Here is a 24,985-nt window from a genome sequence, read left to right as displayed (position 1 = left end):
TGAGGTTTATTATTAGCTATTTTAGCCAGGATGCCTTGAAAGATTTCATGCATATGCATTTACCAGCAACACGTTGATTTTGATTTGGTATTCACAGATCGTAGGGGAGAGACCTTTTGGGTCACCTAATAAGCAGTTCATGTTTCATTAATTGGTTGAAGTTCAAACAACACTCTGACAATATTGAAGACTGTGCAGAACAAAAGCATAATGAAATAAAAATTATCTGCTCTTCACGTTTTGGCATGACGGGTTACAGAACCACCTACAACCTTCCCAGTACTGCCACGCCAATTAAATAATAACTGACTATCAAAGGAGTGAGGAGATCTTCTATTTAACATCTTGCTTCAGCTGCTCCATGCCTTGTGTGAGTTACTTAGCACAGCTGTGCTGATGGAAAGCCAGATGATCCTGCAGTAGAAGCAGGAGGATGTAGGGTCAAGATTGAGCCCTTGTGAATTAGGATCTCTTGGAACAGCCACACATGGAGAAAGGGTTTGGACTGAACTTCTTCCTATTGCTAAATCCTCTGCCAATAAAGAGAGCCAACATTTTATTCTACAAGGGATTTGGACAAAGGCGTCTGCATATTGGGCCAAATCCAAAATCCAATGGCCTTTGGATCTGGCCAGATGGGATCAGTGAGAAACGTAAGTTGCAGGATGGTTTTGATGATGATTCTGCAGATTTTCTTTGTGATTGTGCTGGACAGACCTCCCTCTGTCCTTCCTTCCTTCCACACAGCTTTAGTCATGAGTCATGCAGTAAAACTCTCTGTGCTGATGCCTCAAATAAACTGAGGAAGCACCTGAGCATTGCATCTTCTCTGGCATCAGCACTGCTGCTGTAGGAACTTAGGGCCAAATACTGAAGCAAAACAGTCATTTATGTCAAGGATTAAATTTATTGTGGGGAAACGATGAGGTGAGATTGCAGGATATGGCAATGAAAGAGGGAAACTAAGTGTTTGATGTATTGCTTGATATCTGATTTTCTAGGACATTAGAACAATACACATTAACTTTAGTAGAACTGTGAGTCCTGCACTTGCCTAAAATTATACAGCAAATATAGATGCAGTTACCAGAAAATGGGGGGAATAATCAGTAGATCACTTGGACTGTATAAGTTAGAAGCTGCAATGAATATTTTCTAATGAAGTGAGAACAATGCTGTTGGGAAACAAATGACAGAATGCAGAGCAGACACCCCCTGTGAAGGACTCCGGGCCCTGTGATCCACACTTCATTACTAATCCCAAATAATTCATGGCAATAAAATACTAACAAGGAGAGCTGAGACACAGAAACCAATTCTGTCTTTGGAAGATGAATCCTTCTGAATAGAATAACACACTGCGTGCTTGGTGTGGCTTTCAACCTTGCAAAAATTAGCAAAAAGATTAGTTAGTTGATTTGAGCTTATTATGCCAAGGTTATTTTGTGTGGGCCATTCTCTTGAGAGATGGACAGGATGATCCTTGTGGGTCCCTTCCAGTTCAGAATAGTCTGCGATTTTATTCTGTGAAAAAAATAGTAGTGCTTAGGGTATAGGAAAGTGAATCTCTGTATGGATTTTAAATGTCTCTCTCGTGGTGATGGTCATTTTCATTGCTTCTGAAAATCACACCTTTTTTGTAGAGAGGAGGCAGCCAGTGGTTTAAGTTAAAGCTATTTAAACTGTTGTCAAGTGCCCTAGAGGAATGTTTGTCAAAGTCAGCCTTGGTCTTTGAGAATGTTTGCTTCTCCATGGAAAACTTTGTTTCAGTGTCCTGCAGTTAATTTGATGTGTTGTTACTTCAACTAAAATTGGCCAACCCATTTATTTTTGGTGATCACAGCACATACATTGATAGCACTGTGATATAAGCTTTTTTCTTTTCCCAGTGACCCTTTCACTGCATCATTCAAGCCCCGGGAAGTGGCTGTAATGTTCACATATAAAGCAGTAGCTGATGATACCCAGTGTTCTCAAGAAGTTATCAACAGTGTCCCTGAAGTATTTGCTTTAGCTGCATGGTGTTAGCTAATGTAATCAGCTGGGGGGAAAAAACCATATATATATGTATAGATATAGTAAATCAGATTGAAATATAAATTCTGTTCCCAGTGAATTGCATGTTTAACAAAGGCCATTTCCCTTGAACAAAGTGGCATTTAAGAACATTAAGTGCTTGAATGGTAGAGTACATATTTTTAGTACTTACCATGAGTATAGTATTATTTGAAATAGAATAGTAGGGGCAGGGGGTTGGATTGGCAAAGAAGCATTGTGCCCTTTCTTGTATGATCCTGCAGTTGCAAATATCACTTCAGGGGACTCTTGATTTGCATAATGCCTACTATGAAGGGAAGGCAAGAGAGCTTACTGATGGGGAAAAAAGGATTAAGTGGTGCGTCTCAGTCAAAATCTATTAGTGTCTTTTCTCCCTTTATATCATTGGCTCGAGTCAAATTGAGCAGTCAAGCATGCCTGGAGGTGTGGCTGTCCTGGGATGATTGTGCCCAGGCAGGGCCGTGCCTCTCCCGGTGCTGTCCCCAGCCCCTGGCAGCAGGGGCTCAGCGGGTGCTGTGTGTGACTCACAGATAGCGCACTCGCGTAGATAAAGTATTTAAGAGTAGAGGAGAGCGCCAGTTCACATCGGAGTGTTACCTTGCTCCTGCTCCCTCTGGGATACTAAGCAGCTGCTCGCAGCAGTCCCCCGATGGGAATTGAGTCCCTGCTCCATCTGTTTTTCATGCAAACCCTTGCTGCTTCACAGGGTGTTGCTGCTCCCTGTTCCCTTTTCCCTACCATTTTTAAGAGAGTCTGGCTTTTGAGATGACTTTTTGTTTTTAAGCCATGTTAAGAAGTTTTGACATTGTGGGTAGATGCTTCACAGTATCCTGTCACGTGTTTCAGTTTATTGACTCAGCCTTCTCTGCTCCCCCTTTACAACCAGGCACACCTCCTCTACAGCCAGGTTAGGGATATGGTCCATGCTCTGCTTTCTCACAGGCTAGATCATCATGGATGCTCACATGAGCCTTTCTTTGGAGAAGTATTACTGCAGCTGTGATAATCTGTTTGTAGGCAGACAAGTTTTGGTTTGTTTTTAATTAGATCAATGAGTGTAGCTGGAAAATCTGGCAGGTTTTTGAACATGTGAGCTGCTGTTTCAGAACTGAAGACAGACAGATGTGTTCTAAAGCTTATCTGATTTTTCCAGCTACACTCATTGATCTAATGACTGATATTACCTTTTTCTTGCCATTTTCCCCTTTCCTAATTTCTCTGAGGTTGACATGCACAAGCCTGCACCCACCCAGCTGTGCTGGAATAATAATTAATTGAAGAACTACAGGAATGGGCATAACAAAATTGCACTGGACTTGCTGCTGCTTACTTACATGACTTCCCTCTACTGGACAGCAGTGGAATATTTCAAATATACCCTTTCCTCATTTGCTAGAAGTTAAAGGTTCTCCCTTGGTCCAGGTACTTGAGGTGATTCTCTCCTCTTGGTTGCCTCAAAGCTCTGGCTAGAAGTGTTATGTGTATTAGCTGAACCAGGAAATCCTCAGTGCCACCAAGATGTGCAGGAGGAATTAATTATGTGTTTGCAGAAGACTTTAAAGGGAGCCATGAAAGAGGCAGGGAGCTAGAGTAAAGGGAGAAGATAATATTAGACAAACAATAAATATCAGAAAACATATAACCTTTGTGCTACACTTGGAGATGAGCTGCCTTGCTATTCTTCTTAAACAGTTCCACTTGCAATTAATGGATTCTTAAGTAGAGTTATAAAGAAATTGAGCTACATGCATACAAAATAAAGATAGCTGTGTCAGTATTCAGGACTAGAGCTCAGTTTCCAGAGTGTTTGGCAGCTCTTGAGTGAGGACTGATGAAATACTTGAGCTTTTTTTTTTTTCTTGACCATGACTGCATAGTCCTGAAGAATCATTGAGAGCTCAGGGCTGCTCAGGATGCACTGGCTGCTGCCACAGCATGAGCTGCACAGCCTGGGGATACACTACAACCACAGCCACTTTCCCTGGTGCATCATTTATATATACATGTGAGGTTTGGCCTAGGGGAAGCAGGAGTAACTCTGCCTGCACTCCCATAGAGCTGGGGGAATCCTCATTGAGTCAGCTCTAATATTGTCCTGAGATTTGGCACAAAGCATGTGAATACAGGAAAGAACTGAAAATCTGTGGGTGAAGGAATCTAGATGGACTGTATCCCAGAGTCTCTGAGAACCAGCTAATGAACAACTCCAATTACCTTTATAAATATCAGGGACCTTAGGCAAGCCCCCAGTGCCATGAATTGCAAAGGTAACACAAAAGTGTTAGTTAGAAAGCAGGCTCATTTCTGCCCTGCTAATTGAGTCACTGTTAAGCTACAGAAGTGCAATGCACTAAAGTCCCACAAGTAGCATGAGTAAGTCTGTGTGGGAAATGTCAGTTGGATTTGGGGATCAGACAGAGCATCTGTGAGCATACGGGCCCACAATCGCTAGAAAAAGCCCAGGCCTTCCCCATTCAACCAAGCACATCAATGGGGTGTTAAATCCTGCTCTGTCTGTAAAATTTGGCAGCCAGGGCTATACTAGAGAGTGAAACCAGGAGAAACAAATGGGATTGACTCAACTGTGCTTTCACTTACAGCAGTGGAAACTCATTGAAACAAATCTGTGTCAGTATTAATATGCAGGAAGATCTGAATTAATATTTGAGAGGCAACATATCACATACCCTGATGAAATGAAAGGTGGTTCAGCTGAGCTGACAGCTGAGCCAAGACCTAATGCTGAGCAGGGAGAAATCAAACATAATCACTTTTTGCACAGAGTTAGAGCTGCAGATTCTCAGCTGGTTAAAAATGTAGCTTCACTCGTCCATACATCTAAAGCAAAGAGGGTGGTATTGGTGTCTTAAATAATCTTGTGATGTGTAAATAGAAATTGGCTTGGACAGGAAGGCTGCTGTAGAGATTGAAACCTGGCTAATGGACTGTGAACATTGGGCAATTGTTGATGGGAACAAACAGGGCTTTGGGGAGGAGTTGTTTGGGACGCTGCAAGCAGTAATGCAAGGTTTGGCTTTATTTAATATCTTCATTAACGACCTTGGAGAGAGTGCAGTCAGTGTGTTAATTAAATGAGCAGTAGATATTAAACTGGAAGGTGTGTCAAAAAAACAGCCACTGCTATAGGACTAATGGAAAATGACCTGAGGAGGTTACAGAGGAAATAACAAGGTGAGAGGCAACATGGGGAGAAAATAAAGCAATCCTGAGGAAAATAATCAAGAAGCAGCTATTTAGAGGGTGGGAGAATTTGGAAAGCAGTAAGACTATAAGAGACTGAATGGAGTTAGCAGATGGCAAATTGGGCCCAGTTTTTACTTTTATTTTTATTACTTCTTTTTTCACCACTGCAGTTACACCTTTGCAGTTCTCAGTCTAAATGCAGCACTGTGGGCTGGCACGAGGCTGCATGACTTGTGCTGGTAATTCACCAGCTCTGAGGCTCAAGGCTGCTTGCTCCAGTATGAGAGCAGCAGGGCAGTGGGAGCTGTGCCCCCAGACAGCCCCAGACTAGTTACCATCAGCTGGAGCCCAGTACAGCCCAGTGCTCCAAACCTGCACCCAGAGTGATTAATGTCAGTTTTAAAGGGCCATGGTTATGCCTGGTGAATTTGTCTGAGTACTGGAGCATGCTGAGCCTCTCTAGTAACACTCTGTGTGCGTGGGGCACCCAGGAAGGGCATTCACCAAGGCAAGGAGTGCAATGAGGAGACAGTTTGCACCTTCCCACACAGCTGAGATCATGTCTGCTTCATCCTGTGCATCAGCTATATTGGGAAGCAGTTGGGGCAGCCTTGAATTCCTCTTTTGTGTCTGGACACCACATCATGGGTGTTGCCACCCCCACATCATAGGCAAGCTGGGGCTAAATTGCAAGCTTTAGGCTAGACACCTGCACTTGCCAGTGGGAGGATTTCCATGACCTCCTCAGACTTCAGTTTCCAGTTCAGAAAAATACTTCAGTTTGCCTTACTATTACATGCAGTTTGTTTTGCCATCTTACTCATGTGCTTGAAGTCAGAAATGTGCCAAAGCATCCTTCTGACAATGGTCCTTTATGCTGCCAGCTCTGAAGGGTTTTATAAGTTTACAATGGCAGTAATATAACTTCACTCCCTCCTAAGTGCAAGGATAAAATAGCTATTTTCAAACAGCTATAAATAACTTTAGCTATTCATTTTCTGATAATTGGATGTTAGTTCTATTGTCAACCTGAGCACATCTACAGATGCTGCCGTCATTTGGGGGTTGTTTAATTTATTTACCAATAACAGTGAACAAAGAATCTCCAGTCTAAAAATATGGTAAGCTTTCATCCAAAAAGAAAATGCAATCATAAGTTTAGTGTCCCAGTGGGATTTTTTTGTATCTCTTTTTGAGATGAATAACCTTCTTATATAGAAAATAGGTTCCTCATCTGTACATCTACACTTCACTGTAAATCCTGCAAACAGCCTTATTGAATTCATCAGGAAAAAACTCAATGCATAAACCCTGGCCACTGCTTCCTTTGACTCCATGTAGGCAGAGCTTAAGAGGCTTTATAAAAGCATCAGGTGAGATAGTTTTCTTGGCATAAGACACTAAGCAAATTTTAAAGAAATATCAGAAAGAGGAGTCATTCAAGTCCTAAAAATCACTCCTAGCTTGGAGAAAATACATGGGTCTCATAAGGTCTTCCTGGCAACTTTCCATCTTTCCAGGGTGATTTGTAATTCTTAGTTCAAGAGGCACAGCAGTGTTGTGGCATCCAGTTGATCAGAAGAAAGGGAGCATGTGGGTGGGCCAGACGTCATGTATTTTCTCAGTTATTGCCAAAAGAGGTTATTTTAGTTGTATGGTTTATTTTGTTGAAATGTAATTATTATGCTAATTATTCCCAAATTTACTGATTAATTATAATTCCAAGATCTCTGCCCTAGTACTTCCAGAGATGTACAAGCTTTGGTAAATGTTTCATAATATTAATATATTTCCACAGCCCGAGTCATTTGGCTAATGTTTCAACAAAGCAAAAAGTAACATCCTTTAACAAGGAGGCATGTCTAGCTCCATGGAACAGCTGATCTGCATCAAAAAGGCATTTTGCTCAATCTGATTTCACTGCAAGAAGCAAATGGCTTAAAAGGAGCACAAAAGAACCTAAATGTTGGATCTTGGTTTCATTACATCATTGCACAATTCCCTTATCCCTCCATTTTCCTGGGGAATGAGGGGGCGTAATGGCCATCCCACTGTTGCTACAGGAGGTCTGTTGGATGCTGTTACAAGGAAAGTTGGAAAGGCTGCCTCAATTCTTTTAGGGATAATTGTGTGGCTGAGTTCAGCAGGAGTGTTTTCCTTGATTTCTGCAGCGGAAGGATGAGGGATGCACAAGGGCTTCATTTGGATTTACTAAGAGGAATGGGTTGGCTACAAAGTTGCTGTCTGCTCCCTGGACCCTGATTTTAGACCTTCTGCTGTGTTCACAGTGGATGACCAGGGTTAGCAGCGATTGAAGTTCTTACCCCGGTTCCTTCATGCCTGCACTCATCCTGGGGTGAAGGAAAGGGGAAGATTTCTCTGTAGTGCACTGGGGCGTTCAACATTACAAACAAAATTCCAAGGTGGAAACCTAAAGCTGTGCAGCCCTGGCACAGGCAGCATGTCTCTGATGAGCCATGGAAAGGTGTGCACTGCATTGTTCAGCCTCTTCAGAGGCTAAAGTGGTGGTAACCATAAAAACTGAAAAAATTGTTTGCAGCTGCCCAGGGAAGATCCCCCACTTTTTTTCTTTTTTACCTTTCTAAAGAGGAAAATGTCATGAGTGGGAGGTAGAAGAACTGAAATTATACCTGTTTACAGAGAAATAGTGGAGGAGCTGTGAGGCTGGGGGATATTGTCCTTGCTCACTGACTTCACTGGGATTCTGATGCTGCATAGCTGGTGAAGATTAACCTACAAAACTCCTGGGAAACTTGCTGACTCTTCCTCCACAACCCCCAAAATAGAAAGATCTGGAGCTCAGAGAGAATGCTGAGCTCTGAAAAGCTGAGTGCTTTCTTCATGAGCAGATTAAGGAAATCTTGCCATCATATGTTACCCTGTGGGAACTACATTATGGCCCTAATTTTAGTATTAGTTGTACGAGTATCAGAAGCTTTTAGAAGTATCATTTTCACTTAACTTCTCAAAAATATATGGACTTCCTTTTAATTGTGAGTGGGGAGATGCCCATCTACTTTTTAAATCAAGTTTTGAAATTTTCATGACTGCATATTGGAAATTGAAACATTTGATCTGTTTATGTGTGTAAGAAATGTTTACACAGCTTATACTTGCAGCTGTGGGATGGGAGTTGAGTAGTACTGGAAGTCCCATACTGTTATGTGTAAAGATGTTTTGATACATCTGGGAGAATGTAAGCAACTAGGTCAGTGGATAATGACTTAATGATTTGGAGCAGGGGTAGAATTTGGGGAACTAGTGGCAAGGTCTTGCTGGAGAAAAATGAACAAATGGAAAATCTGAATGATGACCTAGGCTAAAAATATCAATGGAGAAAGCTGAACAAAGTTAAATGTATGCATGTGGTACAACAGAGTCTGTTTAACACACCCACCACTGGGCAGGAACTGGGAGAAGCAGCCTGTGAGTGCTCTGCCTATGGTGTGACCCTTCCCCTCAGACTCCTCCACTTCTAACTGCACACTTGCATGAGTGATCAGATTGTTCATATAATTCCATAAATATTGAACTACTCAGGATTCTGCTGTGCTTGGCACGGACATGCGATTCACCAACAACAAGACTGGATCTCTTGGTTAGTTGACATATCACATATAAGGGAGCAAGCTGCTGCTCTTTTACAGTCTGTTAAAGCCATAACCATTGTAGTCCATATGAAAACATTCCTGCTTGACAAAGCAGAGTTCCTGGGTCAGAGATTTTTTCAAATTATATCAGTCATATGCCAATGCAGCCTAAAGGCTGTGTAAGGTGTCATTTAAAGAAAGCAGTTAAGTTGGGCTTGCTATTGAGTGATCCACTTGGCTGTGTTAGAGCATGCTGGGGGCTTTCCTTCTGCTAACAGGCCCTTAAACTGAGGTTAGTGGTGAACAGACCAAAAGAAACAAATTGTATCAGCTATGCCATGCCAGGATGTCATGGCTCATACTGTGAGGGAGGAAGCAGGTAAAAGAAATAATTGTTAGTGAAATGGAGTACTTTTCCTAAGTGCATCCACAGGTTTTCATATTAGCTCAGTCTGGCCTCACTTTTTACATGGAATATTATGCTTGCACAAATACCAAAAGCTTCTTTCTTCTCAAGGCAGGATAGGACCAAAATGAGGGCCTGAAATGCATTTTCCTTGGTGTTTGGAATACATCAAGTGTATGGCACGGAGATTTTGTCAAAACTAATTTGCAGCAGTAAGCATTGATCAGGCTTTTGGTTCTTTCTGCTTACTGAGCAGACAGTTGTAAAAGCTTGTAGTTGCTGGCAAGGGCAGTCAGTAGTGTTTGATATGGGAGGAAGCAGACAATAAGAGGAAGATACAGGTTGAGTGTCAGGAAAAGTGTCATTGGAAGGGTCTGGAGGTGCTGAGATGACTGACAGGTCTATTGCCCTGGAGGGTGCAGGAGGGCTCAGGTTGCAAAGGCAAGTCTCTTTTCCTTCCCTGAAACCTCTGGTGAGCTCTAGTGCTGGCTGGGCTGCTTCAGTCAGCTTTGCTGCTGCAGCCACTGCCAAGTCCCTGCAAAAGCACCAAAGGACTGTCCTTTCCAGGAGGACATGCTGGGCTTTGTCTTCAGGAAGCACTTCTTGGCCCTGGTCATACTGAGGACCTGGCTCAGGGGGGCTGAGGGGATGAGACACTGGCAGGAGTTGGGCTGGGAGCCAGGGTCTGGTCTGTATTGGGTTTTGTGACGAGCTGGTGACAACGTTGGTGACAACTCTTGCCTTTCCTGTTGGGAGTGATCAGTATTGCTGGGGGCATCCATGGGTGCAGCAGGACGATCCCATCCCACAGGAACTGCAGTGAGTTCAGGCTGTCAGGAGGCTCTGTTCTCAATGGCATAACCCACACAGCAATGAGGAAATGCCTTCCAAAGGGAAAGTTGTTTGCCATCTCTGTACTGTCACAGTGAAGAGCTGTGGGATGAGAGTAGGGGTTAAAACTCTGAGTAAAGCAGCACAGGAGTCGATCCAGAGAGATTTAACTGCAACCTCTTCTCCTGCAGGGAATGCATGAGTGTGTCTGTGTACATCTCTAAATTTCACTGCTGCCTAATTTCCCTTCTACAAATATCAACCAATTTCTAGTGCCAAGGAACCTAATCATCTGTCTATTAAAATGAGACAGACAATAAGTTTGTGGGGGGAAATGTTAAAGCAGTGCACATTGATCATGCTGATTTAGGACAGTACTGCCACTGCAGCATTTCCAGAGACAAATTATTTGTGGTTAATTGTATTATAAATTCCACTAAGCCATTTTATGAGGTATTTACTTAAGATATAAACCCTCCATCCAAAATAAAACCAAAAAGAGCAAATGACCGGTTGTGGTGTTTTTCTTAAGTAAGTACTACATGAACATAAGAGAGAGAAGGAAAAATGCAAATCATGTTAATTAATTGCTAAATCTGTTGTAATGGGCTAGTTTTAAATACTGTGGAACATGTTAAAACTCATAGAGATTTTCCATCCCAAAGCCAAAGAAGTTGAGTCCTGAGGTCTTTGTCCTTATATCAAGATGGTCCTGAGCTATTGCAGGTCAAGGGTTTTCATCTCACTAAGTTTCAGAGGTGGCAATCCTGTCATGCCATGAATCTTAACCAACCAGACAAGGCCTGGATGCTGGACCAGAGAAAGTCAAGAGAGTCCAGAGAAACTGTGGTAGTGGGACTCAGCCTCTTCATCTTCCTTCTGTTGTGGCCATGGAGTTATGGTGCCAGCAGTGGGTCCCAGACTAGGAACATCAGTAGGAAACAGCAGCCATTGTGTACAGCCAGTGTGAACACCTGTGGGGCTCACCAGAGAGCAACTCCCCCAAATACTTGGTGGTAGTACTTAGAAAAGTGCCTTTTTACAGGGAGCCTCAAACTTTGTTTTTCTCAAGCTGGGTCAGAAGACACGGAGGCGCAGAGCAGTTAATTGGATTTCCCAAGGAAGCATAGCAAGCACTGGAGGACTGAGGCTGGCTTCCTTCTTTCCCAGCCTCCAGCACAAAGCTGCAGACTGTTGGCCACACTACTTGAATATTTCTTTGGGTGACTGCGAGCAAAGCATGACATTTCCTTTTTTACTTCCATATTGAAGGGCACAAATTCTCATTTCTTGAAAGTATTTGTCACTTAGAGCATGCCTATACAAATTCTCTCATTGGTTCCTACAAGTGTTGTGCTATGGGATCAATTTAGGGAGTCCGGGCAGAGGGAGATTGCAGTCAGACCAGGAGGGGGCTGGGTCTCCTCTAGTTTTCATATGAGATGTTTCAGGCAGTGCTTATTTCTGAAAAACTTATTTGGTTGTTCAGCAATTGGGAAATTTCTTTGCCAGGGTAGCTTTGGCACAGGAAAGCTTTTCTTTCTAACATCTTGTATGAAATTGGGAGTTGTAAGCTCCCAAGGTAGCTGTAGCTGTCAGTCTGCTGATTAGAAGAAAACATTTTCTTTTCTTCCTCCTCCTCTCCCCCTCCCCATGCAGTAAAATGATTTGATTACAAAGAAACAGGGAGATAAATGTACTGCCTGTGGTCTTGTCTTTGAGCCCAGGGTAGCTGATCCTTTCAGTGGTCACAGCTGGGATGTGGATGAAGCCTGACGCGCAGTAGGGAGCCCACTGCAGTCAGGTCACCCTGCTGCTGCTGGGGCTGGGGGGACAGAGCCTTCCCCAGAAACTTCCACCTGCCCTCAGGCAGAGCAGAGATTTCTCACCTTGCTGAGGGAGACACTTTGCCTGAAGTTCAGTGGGTCGATCAAAGCGGAAGGAGCTGGGTAGTTCATGGATTCAGGCATTAGTTAATTAGTTCTCACCTTGCCCTGAGCTGGGTCAGGGAAGAGAGGTTTGTCTCAAGGGGGAACCGAGGTGAAGTGGCTCCTCACTAAAGCAGCATCAGATCGTGCCAGAACAGCCATTAGGGCCCAGGACTAGCTGGCTCATTAGACCCCTCCATCTCTGCTCCTGACAAGAGAGATGCTCATACTCTCTTAAATGTGCTGTTAATTAAATGCTCCCTGAAGATCTGGTGTTGACTCCCAGATCAAAGGAGTGAGTTCCCTGCTCAACAGCCATTAAAGGTGCACTTTGGAGTGACATAGACCAGAGATAGGCATAAGAAATTTAAGCCAGGTGTTAGGTGAAAAAATTGTGATAAAAGTATCTCAGACAAATTCACAGAAATCAGATGACTGTGAGGAAGGAGAAAGTTCCATAGAATTATTGCACACATACACACAAAGTGTGATTTTATCCTTGCACATAGGTAACAGCTGGCATAGCAATGGTCTTTAATCTGGGGAGAGGGGGACATCTGCTTGTTGGTGGGAAGAGGGGAGGGAGAAAAAAAACATTTCTAAATTTTTCTGGTAAAACGGGCATTTGTCATTCTAATTTTTTATGTTATTGTTTCCGACAATTGTTACGTGGTTGTGAAATTTTTTTAAGTAATTTTAGATTTTCCAAAAGTGACCATGATTTGTTACTTATACTGTAGCTTACAGAAGTGACACACTTAATATCGGGGGGTCCAAACCTGGATATCTACCAATGGAGATGGAGATCAGGTAAATGCACACCTGCTCTTCCAAAGAGGAAAAGGTTGGCACGTTTTGGCACCTGGTTTGAGAGGGAGCCACAAGCTGTACCATGAGCATTTTGGACGAGGTTAGAGCTGAGCCATGAGCATTTTGGACGAGGTTAGAGCTGAGCGCTGCCGTTAATCGCCAGCCTTCGTGTAGGCCCAGCATGGCTTTGTGTGACAGTGGTGTTCAGACACGCCATCCACCAGGAGACTCCGTGTCCCTGGAGAGGGCTCTGGCTCCATCCCCAGCAGTAGCTGAGTGCAGGGCAGCTGAGGGACAACCCGGCAGGAGCTGTGGTCCCCAAGCCCGGCCCGTAGCGAGCGCGAGGTGCCAGCTTGCTCTCCCAGCCGGAGGGAAGGTGGTGGTGGCTGCAGCAGAGTCTGGCTGGAGCAGGCAGGTGAGAGGGAGGTGCCTGCAGGTAGAAAAGAGTAATTGTGTGGCACTGTGGCCATGCCTGTCATCTCCTCTTCTCTTTTACAGACACTTAACAAGAACAACTTGATACCGGACGACAGAACCAACTTCTATCCGTTGCAGCAAACCAATGTGTACACAACAACCTATTACCCCAGTACACTGAATAAATATGATTACAGGCCCGAGGCCTCCCCTGGAAGGACCTTTACCAACAGCTGATGATGGACAGATCCTATGGGACTGGATTACTTCCTATATGATTTTTTTTTTAAATTGATTTTATGGACCAAATACCGGCCCAGCTTCTAGATGTAAATATTGTACAGTAGGGTCTTCTTTTTTTCCTTTGGTTAATTGTGTTTCTTGTAAACAGCACATCTCCTTACAAGGACAAGAATTCAAATGGACCATTTGCAGAGCTTTTGTGGATATTTGTCTGGAGATGGCTCTTCTACTGCAACTGTTTATGGCTGGAAGGTCAGCATGCTGTCCAAGGCTGAGGTTGTCGAGGAAGGGGCTGTGTGCTGGGCTTGGTGACCATTGAGCAGCCACACAAAACACACAGGAGCACTCCAAGAAGGCAAGAGGTGGCCTCCTGGAGCAGGGCTGGATGCATCATTCCTGAGCCAGGACAACAATGGTGTGCCAGATGACACACAGCTCATGGGACGGGCCAAACAGAACTCCATCACACCAACAACTTGATGAACATTTTCTTTTTCCTTTTATTTTTTTTTTAATTTTTATTTTTGATTTTTTATGTTTCTGAGGAAAAAAAAAAGTAGTAACTTTCTAGGGCAGTGTTCCCTATATCTTCAAGAGAATCTTTTCATATTACAGGAAATACTCTCTGCAGCCTTCTTTGGTAATATGCAGTTCAGCTGATGAGAAACAACACACAAAGAAAGTGCATTATCCAAAGAAGCTTTCCAGAATGTTTCCAGTCTTAATTAAAAGAAAATTATACAGGCAGTGAGACACTGAGAAAAGTAAATGTTGGAATAACATTGGAGACATGAACTTGGAGTGCCTAACAAACAAAGATGTTTATATCACTGGAAAAAGAGATGTGATGATTGCCGCACAAGAGCCATGGGCTTTTTTTCTTTCTTCCTTTTTCTTTTTTTCTGAGACAGTATTAACTCCTTTTGTTCTAGCTTTGATCCTGATTGTGTCTGCCAGGAGAGGCAACTTTAGAGGCCGTGCTCTTCTTGTGGGAAATCACCTTGCTTTGGGCTAATATTTCCTCTTGTTTTATTATTGGGTTTTAGTTCATATACTTTCAAAAAATGAGTGATTCTGACTTTGCAGGGGGAAGGTATTTTTTTAAGGAATGTTTCCATAGTCTGACATGACCCAGAAAGTCTGCTGCACATTCTTACAGCGTCTTCCACTCAGTACTCTATGAAATAGTAACACAACTGAGTAAAGTGCGTTGTTTGCCAATATTTCTTTAATTTTTCTGAGAAAAAACAATCCAACAAACAAATGCTGCTGCAGCTATTGAAGTAAATTGGAGCGGTGGCATTATTAAACAGTATATCCAGCCTTGAAATGTAATTTTGTGTATGTGTGTGACTGTGTCTATAAGAACTGTATTAGTCTGATGCAGAAGCCATGTTGTCTACAACCAGATGTTTGTCTGACATAATTGTTTGGCAAAAAGGAAACTTATTGCTGGTGCTTAATGTACAACTACATCCAGTGTGTTAGCAACGTGAACAAGTTCACCGCTGTTACCATTCAGTGTTTCTAAATATTTATGATGAACTCCTGATGCTAAGTATTTTAGAATGTCGCAATACTGAGCATGAGATAAAAGTACACCCTGAAATACGCATGAGCTCCACGTGGTCCTGAGCTTGGCTTTGTTGTCTGCACCTTCCCCGAGCAGTGCCCGGCCCGGCTCGCTCTGTCCCTGCAGTCCTGTCTGTCCCCGCTTGGTTCCGGATTTCGCTGTGAGCCCACATCGGTTGTTTCTCGGTGCTGTTCCTTTGCAGTTGCTTGTTTGGGAGCCCAGCTTGGGCCGTGTACTCAGCTCTTTCACGTAGGCAGCTGGTAGGAAATGAAGAAAGCCTGTGCTACTTGTGACAAGTATATTGCTTTTCCTGTGAGGGAGAGCCAGCGTGACTCAGCAAGCCTGTGTGTTATGGTGGTTTGACCAGAGGGCAAGTATACAATAGCCTCCCATTTTTAAATTACTTTGTTTGGCTTCAGTTTGCAGTGATTGAAAGCTGTAGGGATATTTGTAATAAAGTGGGGTTATTATCACTGCCACAAGGACACCTTAGGCTCAGCAGTGCCCACCATTTCCAGCAGCTGCTTTTCTTATTTAGCAGCCCACCTTGTTTCTGCTCAGGTGAAACAGATGGGGCAGAGGGAGAGAGAGAGATGCCCTTAAACAGATTTTAAGCAGTGGAGTCAGGAGCTGATGCAGACCTAGCAGAATGTCTGGAGCACCTGCTGCAACTCTCCAAGCTGGCACAGTGGTTCAGCAGCCCCGAACCCTCAGCAGCACAGCCAGGCAAGACTTGCAGCTGGAGCAGAGCAGGATCTCCAGGGAAGCAGGGTAGCACTGGTGGCAGGCTGCCTTCAGGGAGGCTCTTCCCAGGCCCTAAATCCCATTTGGGGAGTGATGGCTTCGTGCCTCGTGCCATAAGGAGTTCACTCTCACTGAATTTCCACATGCCCCTCAGCAATATTTAAAATTCTGACTCAATGTAGTTCTAACAAGTATGTAGCCCAAGGGTTGGAAATTATTACATTAGACTATCAGGATGGGATTTCCCAGCTTTAATTTATGTGATTCAGAAGAAAACACTGGCTCCCAAGATCATTTCAGCCATTGTAAAATCAAAGCCATCTCTGAGCTTCCCCATCAGAATAGTCCCTGTATTAACACACTCTGCAATTACCATGCACGTGGCAAGATTGCAGCTGGAGTTTGAGGGAATGCAAGCAAGTCAAACCTTGCAATTATCTCAATCTTCTATTTTTCCTTTCTCTGTTCCCCTCTCCCCTTTAAATTTTTTTTTCCATTTTTGGCTTCACAGAATAACATGATGCAAACTGATTTCTTTTTTGCAGAGTACCATATGAAATTATTTAAATGTTCAAGTCACCAAGATGGGTGATTATTGCCATTGTGCTCAGGAGGTGGATATTTTGTAGGCTATTGGAGGGCAGATGCTATGAGGGTGGTGCATGTGGTTATAGTTTCATCAAGACATTCCTTCTTATCAGCCATCCAAATGGATTCAGCCCTTTTTCATATAATTGGCAATCACAGCAAGGGGCTGTAGTCTCCATTCGAGCAGAAAGCAGAATCCAGGAGAGAGTGAAAAAAAGAAATCAGAACACTGTATTACTCAATTAATGTTTGCAGAGGAGTGCAGTTCTGTAAGGACGATGTTAATGCAGTGTGAGAGTTGCATTTTTTATGAGCTCTGCAATGTGTGGCAGGTTAATGACGTGATGTGCAGGGATGTTCTTGCACTCCAGGTAATTTGGCACCTTGAGCATCAGGTCTGTAATATCTGTAGAAGTTTGAGTTGCTCCCGCATCTGGATGTTGAACTTGCTAAAATTTCCTATTCCTAATACCATCTTAAACTGGAGTGGAAATGCATTTCCTTTGGGAGCATATCCATTGCTTTCCTGAAAGTTCATTATGCTATATATTTTTTTTTTCCTTTACTTCTAAGGCAGAGAAAAGGAACCCTGGGTGGTTCCTCTGTAGGTCTGGAGACACTGTGTCTCTGCAAACCCTTTGGATAGGATTCAGGTGTACAGGACTTGAAATAAGATGGAAATCTTACAGCCAAGTATGTAGTGGAAACATCTGTAATTAGGCCATTCTCTGTTTTTCCATGGAAATGGCTGCCTTTCTCCCAGCTGAGGGCTGTGCCTGCTGCTGTTATCCAGGGATGGTGTGCCCTTGCTGTCGGGTTTTCCTTGAGCAGCTGCCGGTAACTCACAGCTCACTGACAGACGAACCACTTGAGGATCAAACCCTCACACAAGAGGTGCTGTTGCTCTAAAGGTGCACTTGAATGTTCAGCATATGAGCCAGGGCTGCTCTCAAATGTATGACCTGTACAGATTTATAGGAGAATAACATTTATTGTCTAACCACCACGCTTCCTACTGCCTTATGTTCAGAAAATGAAGTGTTTGCTTTGAAATCAGCAGAGAGCAGGAATGGAGCCCGTGTCTGATGCAGACAATTTGATGCCTCCGGTGATAATCTGCTGTTCAGCCCACCTGGAGAGAAAACTGCTGTCCATTGAGATCGATTTATTCTTTGTACCAAATGTAGCGGGGGAGAGTTTTATATATATATATATAAATATCTATAAATATATATATAAAAATGTAAATGTAAAGTTTCTGTAACAACTTACTCTTCTTTTTGTAACAGTGTATACATCTATCAGTGGATAGATATGGTATATATTTATAATATATACACACGCAATATATATATTTAGCAAAATGCCTGCAGAGGAAACTTAGAATAAGAAAGGCAGTGCTGGTATTCAGATTCCACAGGGACAAACTGAAGAAAAAATCCTATAAAAATCTACTACCCTTTCCATTAGGTTTAAAAACACACTTTTGAGGTAAATGAAATATAATTTTTTATTGAAAAATAAATTGATTTTTCTAGTTAGAAATGCTGGTTCTCCCCTAAATCATTCTGGTTAAGAGTTATTAAGAAAGAGATACTTGATACTGTTTATATTTTCATAATAAGCCTCCTAAATTTCTCATGTGTATCACTCTATTGTTCTTGTAATTATAAGTAGGGAGTAATTGTGCAAAGAAAATTAAAATAGCAAGTAGGAGTAACAAGTCTTGTACTATTAGAGCAAAAGACATCATCTGTTAGAATGGGGAAAATGTCATTTTCCATGTAAAAGAAGTCAGTAACTGCCTTCTGAGTTATTGATCAGCTTTGCAAACCTTGCCTTACAGTCACACCAGGAGGTTTGATCTGAAGTGTAGGAAAAGAAGCCCTGTGATCCCATATATTTTGTTTTTCAGATGGGTCCAAAAAGCCCCCCAGGCCATGGAGGCCCCTGGGTGTCTCTGGAGCTTTCTGTGTCCGTGGCCAAGGCTCTGCCCCACCTGTCCCCCCTGAGCCAGCCCTCACACACGGCAGGCACAGCACCCTCAGAGCATGGCAGAAAAATACCCAATAAATCAGGTCTGGAGGATTCCTTCTTCCTGAACAAATCCCTTAAATGCCCTCATGACCAAAGCCTAAGCTCCCTACAGATGAATTTTTCCCTTAAGCTTTTTAGAAGGAAGCTTCAGGTGGCTTCAAGAGCAGTTTGTGGGTAGCTGAGAGAGCTTTCTGTCCAACTTTGTTTTTCCTGGTTGCCAGAACCTTCAAAACTGGGCAGAAACCCCTCTGGAGCTGGGTCTCAGTGGGACCTATGCAGTCTCAGCTCTTCCGCCTGGAATTCCTTCTTTAGAACCTTTGGGCAAAATTAATGTGTTAATGCATTAATGCTGTCTGGAGGAGCAAAACGAGCTACCCTCTATTTACACAGCCACAAACATTTGTGCTCAGTAGCATTTGGTGTAAATTTGGGTCTTGAACCTGTTACTGTTTCCATTCCGCCTCCAGCCTCAGCTGCAGACTCGCCCCTGCTATTCAAGAGGATTCAGTGCTGTAAGAGCAGCATTTGGCTTTCTGCAGGCCCCTGCCACGATTGGGTTTTAAACAAATCTGGTCATGAAAGTATTAACACTGCGCTCTGGTGCTGATGCCTCTGTCAGCAGGACGCTGCTGATTCTCAGGCCACGGAGTCAAGCAGAGGTCGGCGTGGATGGGCCATTAATAACCGGAGCAAAAATGTTATTAGTACCAAAATGTCAAACAATGTAAAAGCCAGCCAGCTGCACAGCAGTGTGCTTTCTTTCCACACCCCTCCTTAGACAGCATCCAGACCTGCCCATACCTAAAAGCCATGTGCTTAATTAGGAGCATTCCCGCAGAGGAAGCTTAGGGAGGATGCATGGTATGTGAGATGGAAATGATAGGATTTAGCTTGTGGTTGAGGTGGGAGAGTGACAGATGCAATATTGGATCTTGGATACATGGGAAACAATTATGTGAACACAGAATGCTTGCCCCAAAACAATAAAACCTGGAGAGTGTTATTGGACTCTGTTGTGAAGGCACATCACCTTTCCTATGCAATCGAACTTGATGGTACTTTAGCATAAAGGTGACCTAGACTATTATCACTGCCTTTAGACACTGTGAATTTTTTTTGGGTACTCTGTATTTTTATATATTGTACAATGTAAAGAATAATTCAGAAATAAAACAGACCAACCTGACAAGCCTGTGAGTTATTTCTCCTGCGTGACCAACACGTGGTGGATCTGGGGCTCCCGACAGCTCTGGCAGGATGGGCCAGCAGGAATGAGGAGGAGCTTCCTCCTGACCTTTGTGGCCAGTGGCCATGCAACATCCACCCAGCTGGGGATGGGGAATTGCAGCATCCATCCTTCCTCCCTGCCTGCACTTTGGCCACATCCTGAGGCCCAGGTATGGGGTATGGTTATATTTGTCATGAGTTGCAGTCTCTGGGGACACCAAATTGTGTTACTGGAGGTAAGGCTCCCTTCCCCCATCACAACCTCCAACCAAACATGGGGTGCCTTTCAAAGAAGGTATTTCTGAGTGAGGTGCCCACTGATGTAAGGTTGAATATGAAATTCTGGGTGCCAAATCCTTGTCCAGATCTGCAGTGAGCATCTCCCTTGTGCTCCTCAGCTCTCTGCAGGTGACACCGAGCCCCCAAGGGCACAACTGCTCTCTGTGCCAAGCCAGCAGAATACATTCATCCTGTGCAGAGCCTTTCAGCTGTGTGTGCTCAGCTGCAATGAAATCCTGTCACTGCTGCTGCTGCTCAAGCCCTACATATTGATGCAAAAAGTTATGAAAAGCTGAGGGACATATTTTGATTGAAGGATGATCGTAGCCTCGTGTTGAAGAACGTTATAGCTCTTGTTGCATTTATTAATCAAAGAAAAGACCATGAAAAGTGACAGAGTCAGGAACATTTTAGTTTATGTTCCGATACAGCTTAAGACTTATATTGAAGTTCCATACAGAAAATTACACCGTAATGTCATAAAAAATAGATTGGATTGCTAATAACCTGAAACGTGCTACACCTGCATACATAATACTTTAATCCTACTAAATCATAAGCTATCATTTGGGTGTTTTCATATTCTCAAGTGTGCATACAGGAATTTCTTTTCAATGCAGACCATTAAAAAGTAATTGAGAGGCACAAGAACAGTAAAAACAAACTTGCTGTGAATAAGATGGATTTTTTTTCTCAGTTAGTTTGCACGATAACACAGGGAGGTCATTTTTGAACAGTTTTGTTTTGCATCAAGACACCTCTGCATACAATTAGAGCAAAGTATTACGTTGGAACCAATTTCCAATTTCCCTTAAATCTGTCTACCACCACATTTTTTTTCTAGTTGCTAATTTGACTCATTAACATAACAGCTTCACTGGTAACGTCAGTAAATTTTGTTCTCTCACCTTCACTGTGCATCCCAACTGTACCCTTTTCTCTCTTTAATTCTTAATTGTGTGAAAAACAGAAAGTTTCATTATCTTGTGGGTTCCCCATGAGGTGTGGGAGCACCCCCAGCAGCACAGGCAAAGCAGGGACCCAGGCCAGGCTGTGGGGCTGCTTGGGGGGCCCAGCAACGGCTGCTGCCCCACAGACCCCTCCAACCTGCCTTTGGGAGTGCTCAGAGGTTTGGCATAAAAAATGCAGGAAAAGGAAAAAGCAGAAATTTCCTCATTACTCGAGTCTGGTCTCACTGTTTCCTCCCAGCTCCCTGCCAGAGGGGCTTTGGGGACAGGCTGGGCCAGGTGCTGCAGTGACAAACCTGTCCCAGCCCTGCCCTCCATATGAAGCCCATCTGCTGGTGTTTTCTTCTCTGATAAGGGATGGAAATATCCACGGCTGGTGGGGCAGTTGCCTGGGCAAGGGCACTGCCAGCACTCGGTGCTGTGGGGGTGAGAGGGGCAGGAACTGCAGCCCAGCCCAGGTAACCCCTGTGCTCATGGCAATGCTGGAGCAGAGACTCACATGAGCGAGCTGTAACCACCACAGAGCAGCTGAGCAGAGGTGTTTGGGCACCCAGGCATTATCCAGAGCAAGTTAATTTCCTCCTCTGAACAGGCACCACATCGTGCAGATAGCATGGAAATAAGAAATATCCTGCAGCCTGATTTTAGCAAGGCTGCTGACTCTCTCATACCTGAGCCTCATATGCTGCCAGGAGCAGTGGCCAGGCAGAGCATTGTGCAGACGCACTCCTGTGAAAACAGGCAGGCTGCAGCAGTGAAAAAGGTCTCAAGTGAATCCCCTACTCCACACCCAGCACTGCTGCTGGTGCCCAGAACCCCCACCAGTGCCCCCACCACAATGGGATCACACGGCCTGGCTCTGACTCCTGAATTTCCCTCTGCCCACACAACCATTTCACTCCTCTATGAGAGCCCACATGGTTGTGCTGCTGTGACCAGGCAGGGGGACAGTCCCCAAGCTCAGCAACATTCCCTGTGTTGGCCAAAATCAGCTCAGTGCAGCCATCCTTAAGAGATCAGCACAGAGCAAGCCCCTCAGTGTGTGAGAGGCAACCCTCAAGTGCAAAAGCTCTGCTCCCCATGGTACCCCATGTGTGCTTCCCCCTCGAGGGACCACACACTCAGTTACCAAAAGCTTTGGAGACTCATTACAAACTGTTTTGCTAACAGCTGAAATGCATTCTGACATGGTTTGTTTTGTCCCTTCATAAAGAAAACACTGACAGAGTTGTCATTGCACTTTCTGTTTAAAAAAACTGAGGTTCAAATTAATCAAGAAGGTGACAGAGTTCAGCTGTTCCCAAAGGAAAAACACAACCACATGCACACATCCCTGTCTTTGGAGAGATTTCAACCCTTCAAGCTGCTGACAATATCTCCAAACCAAACCATTCTCCTCTGGGGTAAGGACTGAACTGGGTGAAGGTGATTTTGGTGCGACAGAAATGCAAATCTGGCTCTTGGCAGCTGGGCAGGCTCTCACCTTTTCCTGCTGCCCCAGTGTGATCACAGGCCAGGTTTATTTTGTGACCCAGCAGTTCTATCACCCTTTTTTTTGTTCCAACTGGAACAAAAAAAGGATATTGACACTTCACAGCAACTCAAACGTGTAAGGTCAGCTGGTTTTCCTTTTAAACCTACTAAGATGACAAGGAAATGTTGTTGTGCTGCACACCAGCCACGTCCATCTGTCAGCTCCATGGTGTGGATCTCTACAGAGTATGGAAGGTGCAACTCTTTGGGTCCTCGTAGCAGCTGAGGCAGATCTGGAGCCCAGCAACCACTCAAAGCTCCTCCTGGCTGTGGGGGAGCTGTGGGCAGCGTCTTCTGGCTGAGCAGCTGTGCTGCAGCCTTGTCGCCCTTCAAAATAACATCTCTGAAGATTTTCAAGGTCAAACTTCACAGTTTGTGAAAAAAGCAAAAAGTAGGCCTGGCTTTCCATCACTCTGGGGATGGTGAGGTGTGTCCCAGAGTCAGGGTTAGCATGGAGCACAGTGAACAGCAACAGCCTGTGGAGGCTCCATCCATCTAACCCTGCTGCTTTCCTCCGTTTTTAAACCCCCCATAGTCATTTCCTTGCTGTCATGGAAATAATGGAGCCAGCAAAGGATTGCTCCCCTCTCAAGCACAGGGTAATGAACAGCCATCAGAAACATTTGATATTTCCATGATGTGAAGCATCAATGGCCACAGAGAAAACCGTTCCCATTTTGGCAGTACTTAATTTACTGTCACGAGCAGGCGATCTGTACGGGAGAGCAGGCACAACGCTGATACACTTTTATTACCCTGCCAGGAGCCACATTATTGTTTTCTGTTTTCACATTTCTTAGCAACAACATTTTTTTGTTCATAGGTTTCTTCCTAGGAGCTTGGCTGGAATTATTTTTATGTTGTCCCCAATTTACATGCTGACTTACATCAGCCTGTCCTCGAGCGAGAGCCTTGCTTTCTGCCTGAAAGCCTCCTGGCAATTACTGCTGTCTTCTGCTGATCCATCACTCCTTTGGCACTGCAGGAGATGAACCTCCTGCCTGGCAGAGCTGCCTGTCCTGGGGAGCAGCTCAGTCCCTGGCAGGCCCCGCCGTGCCAGGAGCTGCTGGAGCCAAGTAGGGTCTGGAGTGAGCAGGTACAAATTTGTACTCTGAGCACCATTGCTGCACACCAGCCCAGAGCCCCAGAGCCCCCAGCCAGGATAAAACCATGCCTGACACACTGAGCTGCAGTGCTTGAACCTGGCCTATGCTGAAAACCTCTCTCAAAATGTGTAAAGGTGAATGCCTCGGGTCCCAAGTCCCTGATGCAACCCAAATCATGCTCCTGGAGCAGGCAGAGCCCTGCAGCTGCTCAGCTCTCTTAACCCATGGATGGAGGGTGAAGGCAGGAACCCCTGCCTGGGGGCTGCTGCTGCTCTTGTTCCCCAGCATCAGCATCCTGGGCGTTTGGCTGCAGCCCAAAGATGCCAAAACACACAGAACCAGCATTTACAAGGGCCCCCAACCTTTTCCACAGCCTCTGCTGGTCCCACAACCATTAGAGATGAGGTATCTGAGAGCCCACCCACATCTGGGCACATCTGGGCACAGCACCAAGTGCTTTCAACCAGCTGGCCCCAACCCAGCTGCTCCCCCGTGTGCAACTGCAGCACAGTCGCAGAGGGAGCTGCCAGCACCCAGCACTCCCTCAGGAAAGACAGAATAAATGTCATTTATGTGCCAGAGAAAGAGCAGGCTTCAACAACAGCAAAGATAAAACAGAAAATAGGAAAAAAACCTGAGAAAGAACGAGCACAGGGATTTCACCAACACACAGAACTACATCAGACTCTGAGATGGATCCTCAGTTCTCATCCCCCTAAGGATGGAGATCTCTGTAACACTGCAAAGATAAATACAACTGGGAACTGTGTCATTAGAGGCACTTTAAGCTCCCATATATAGCCTGGAAAGAGACTGTTGCTAAGAATAGTGGGGCCCAGATATTCCACAACATGAGAGTTGACAGATTTCTTCCCAGCACTAATAGGATGTGAGGCTATTTTAAATTTGCCCTGATAAGTAGTCAGGCCATTCTTGAAGAGCTGGTTCTAGAAAACAAACATGGATCAAGAGATGCTGGGCTGGGTCTGCTTCAATTAAACACAGGATAAACACAAGGAAGGTTCTTAGGAAGGCTCTCCTTTCCAAAAGCCCCACAGAGACACTGATGGTGGGAGCCAGCAAAATCAACTGGCCTGCAGCATCCTGAGCCCTGAGGAATCAGGGTGTGAAACCAGAGTGGTGATGATGTGTGGGGCTGCAGAGGCTGCCACCCCTGCCAGCCCTTCCCTTCCCCTCCCTGCTGGAGGGTACCAAGGGCTGCACCTGCAGTGCCAGACCATCCCCCAAAACCTCAGGAAAAGCCATGGAAATCTTTCATTGGCTGGGCTGGGAGATTGGATGAGGCTGCATTGATTTAGACTAAACAACCCCATTTCATGGCAGTATCTGCAGTGGGTTTTGGCAGCATTATGGCAGAAATAAACTATTCCCTTGTGCTTTCTTGGAAGTGATGAACAGCGA

The 24,985-nt window shown here is 44.5% G+C and overlaps 1 protein-coding gene across 5 annotated transcripts in view; it reads left to right on the top strand.

Annotated features, from left to right (window-relative positions):
* The window catches only part of SEMA5B (semaphorin 5B), a 265,987-nt gene extending 246,354 nt beyond the window's left edge, over window positions 1-19,633 (top strand). For 4 of the 5 annotated variants that reach the window (XM_064717685.1, XM_064717686.1, XM_064717683.1 and 1 more), the window contains one exon: window positions 13,347-19,633. In XM_064717685.1, the coding sequence (XP_064573755.1) occupies window positions 13,347-13,502 (156 nt within the window). In that variant the 3' untranslated portion in view covers window positions 13,503-19,633. Of the gene's footprint in view, window positions 1-12,778; window positions 12,849-13,346 lie in introns of all 5 variants that reach the window. The other variant, XM_064717687.1, reaches the window with a different exon arrangement.
* Window positions 19,634-24,985: the final 5,352 nt, after the last annotated feature.

This window comes from Zonotrichia leucophrys, chromosome 7, assembly GCF_028769735.1.
Source record: "Zonotrichia leucophrys gambelii isolate GWCS_2022_RI chromosome 7, RI_Zleu_2.0, whole genome shotgun sequence".
NCBI classification, from domain to species: Eukaryota; Metazoa; Chordata; class Aves; order Passeriformes; family Passerellidae; genus Zonotrichia; species Zonotrichia leucophrys.
This window is presented reverse-complemented; position numbering and strand designations above follow the sequence as displayed.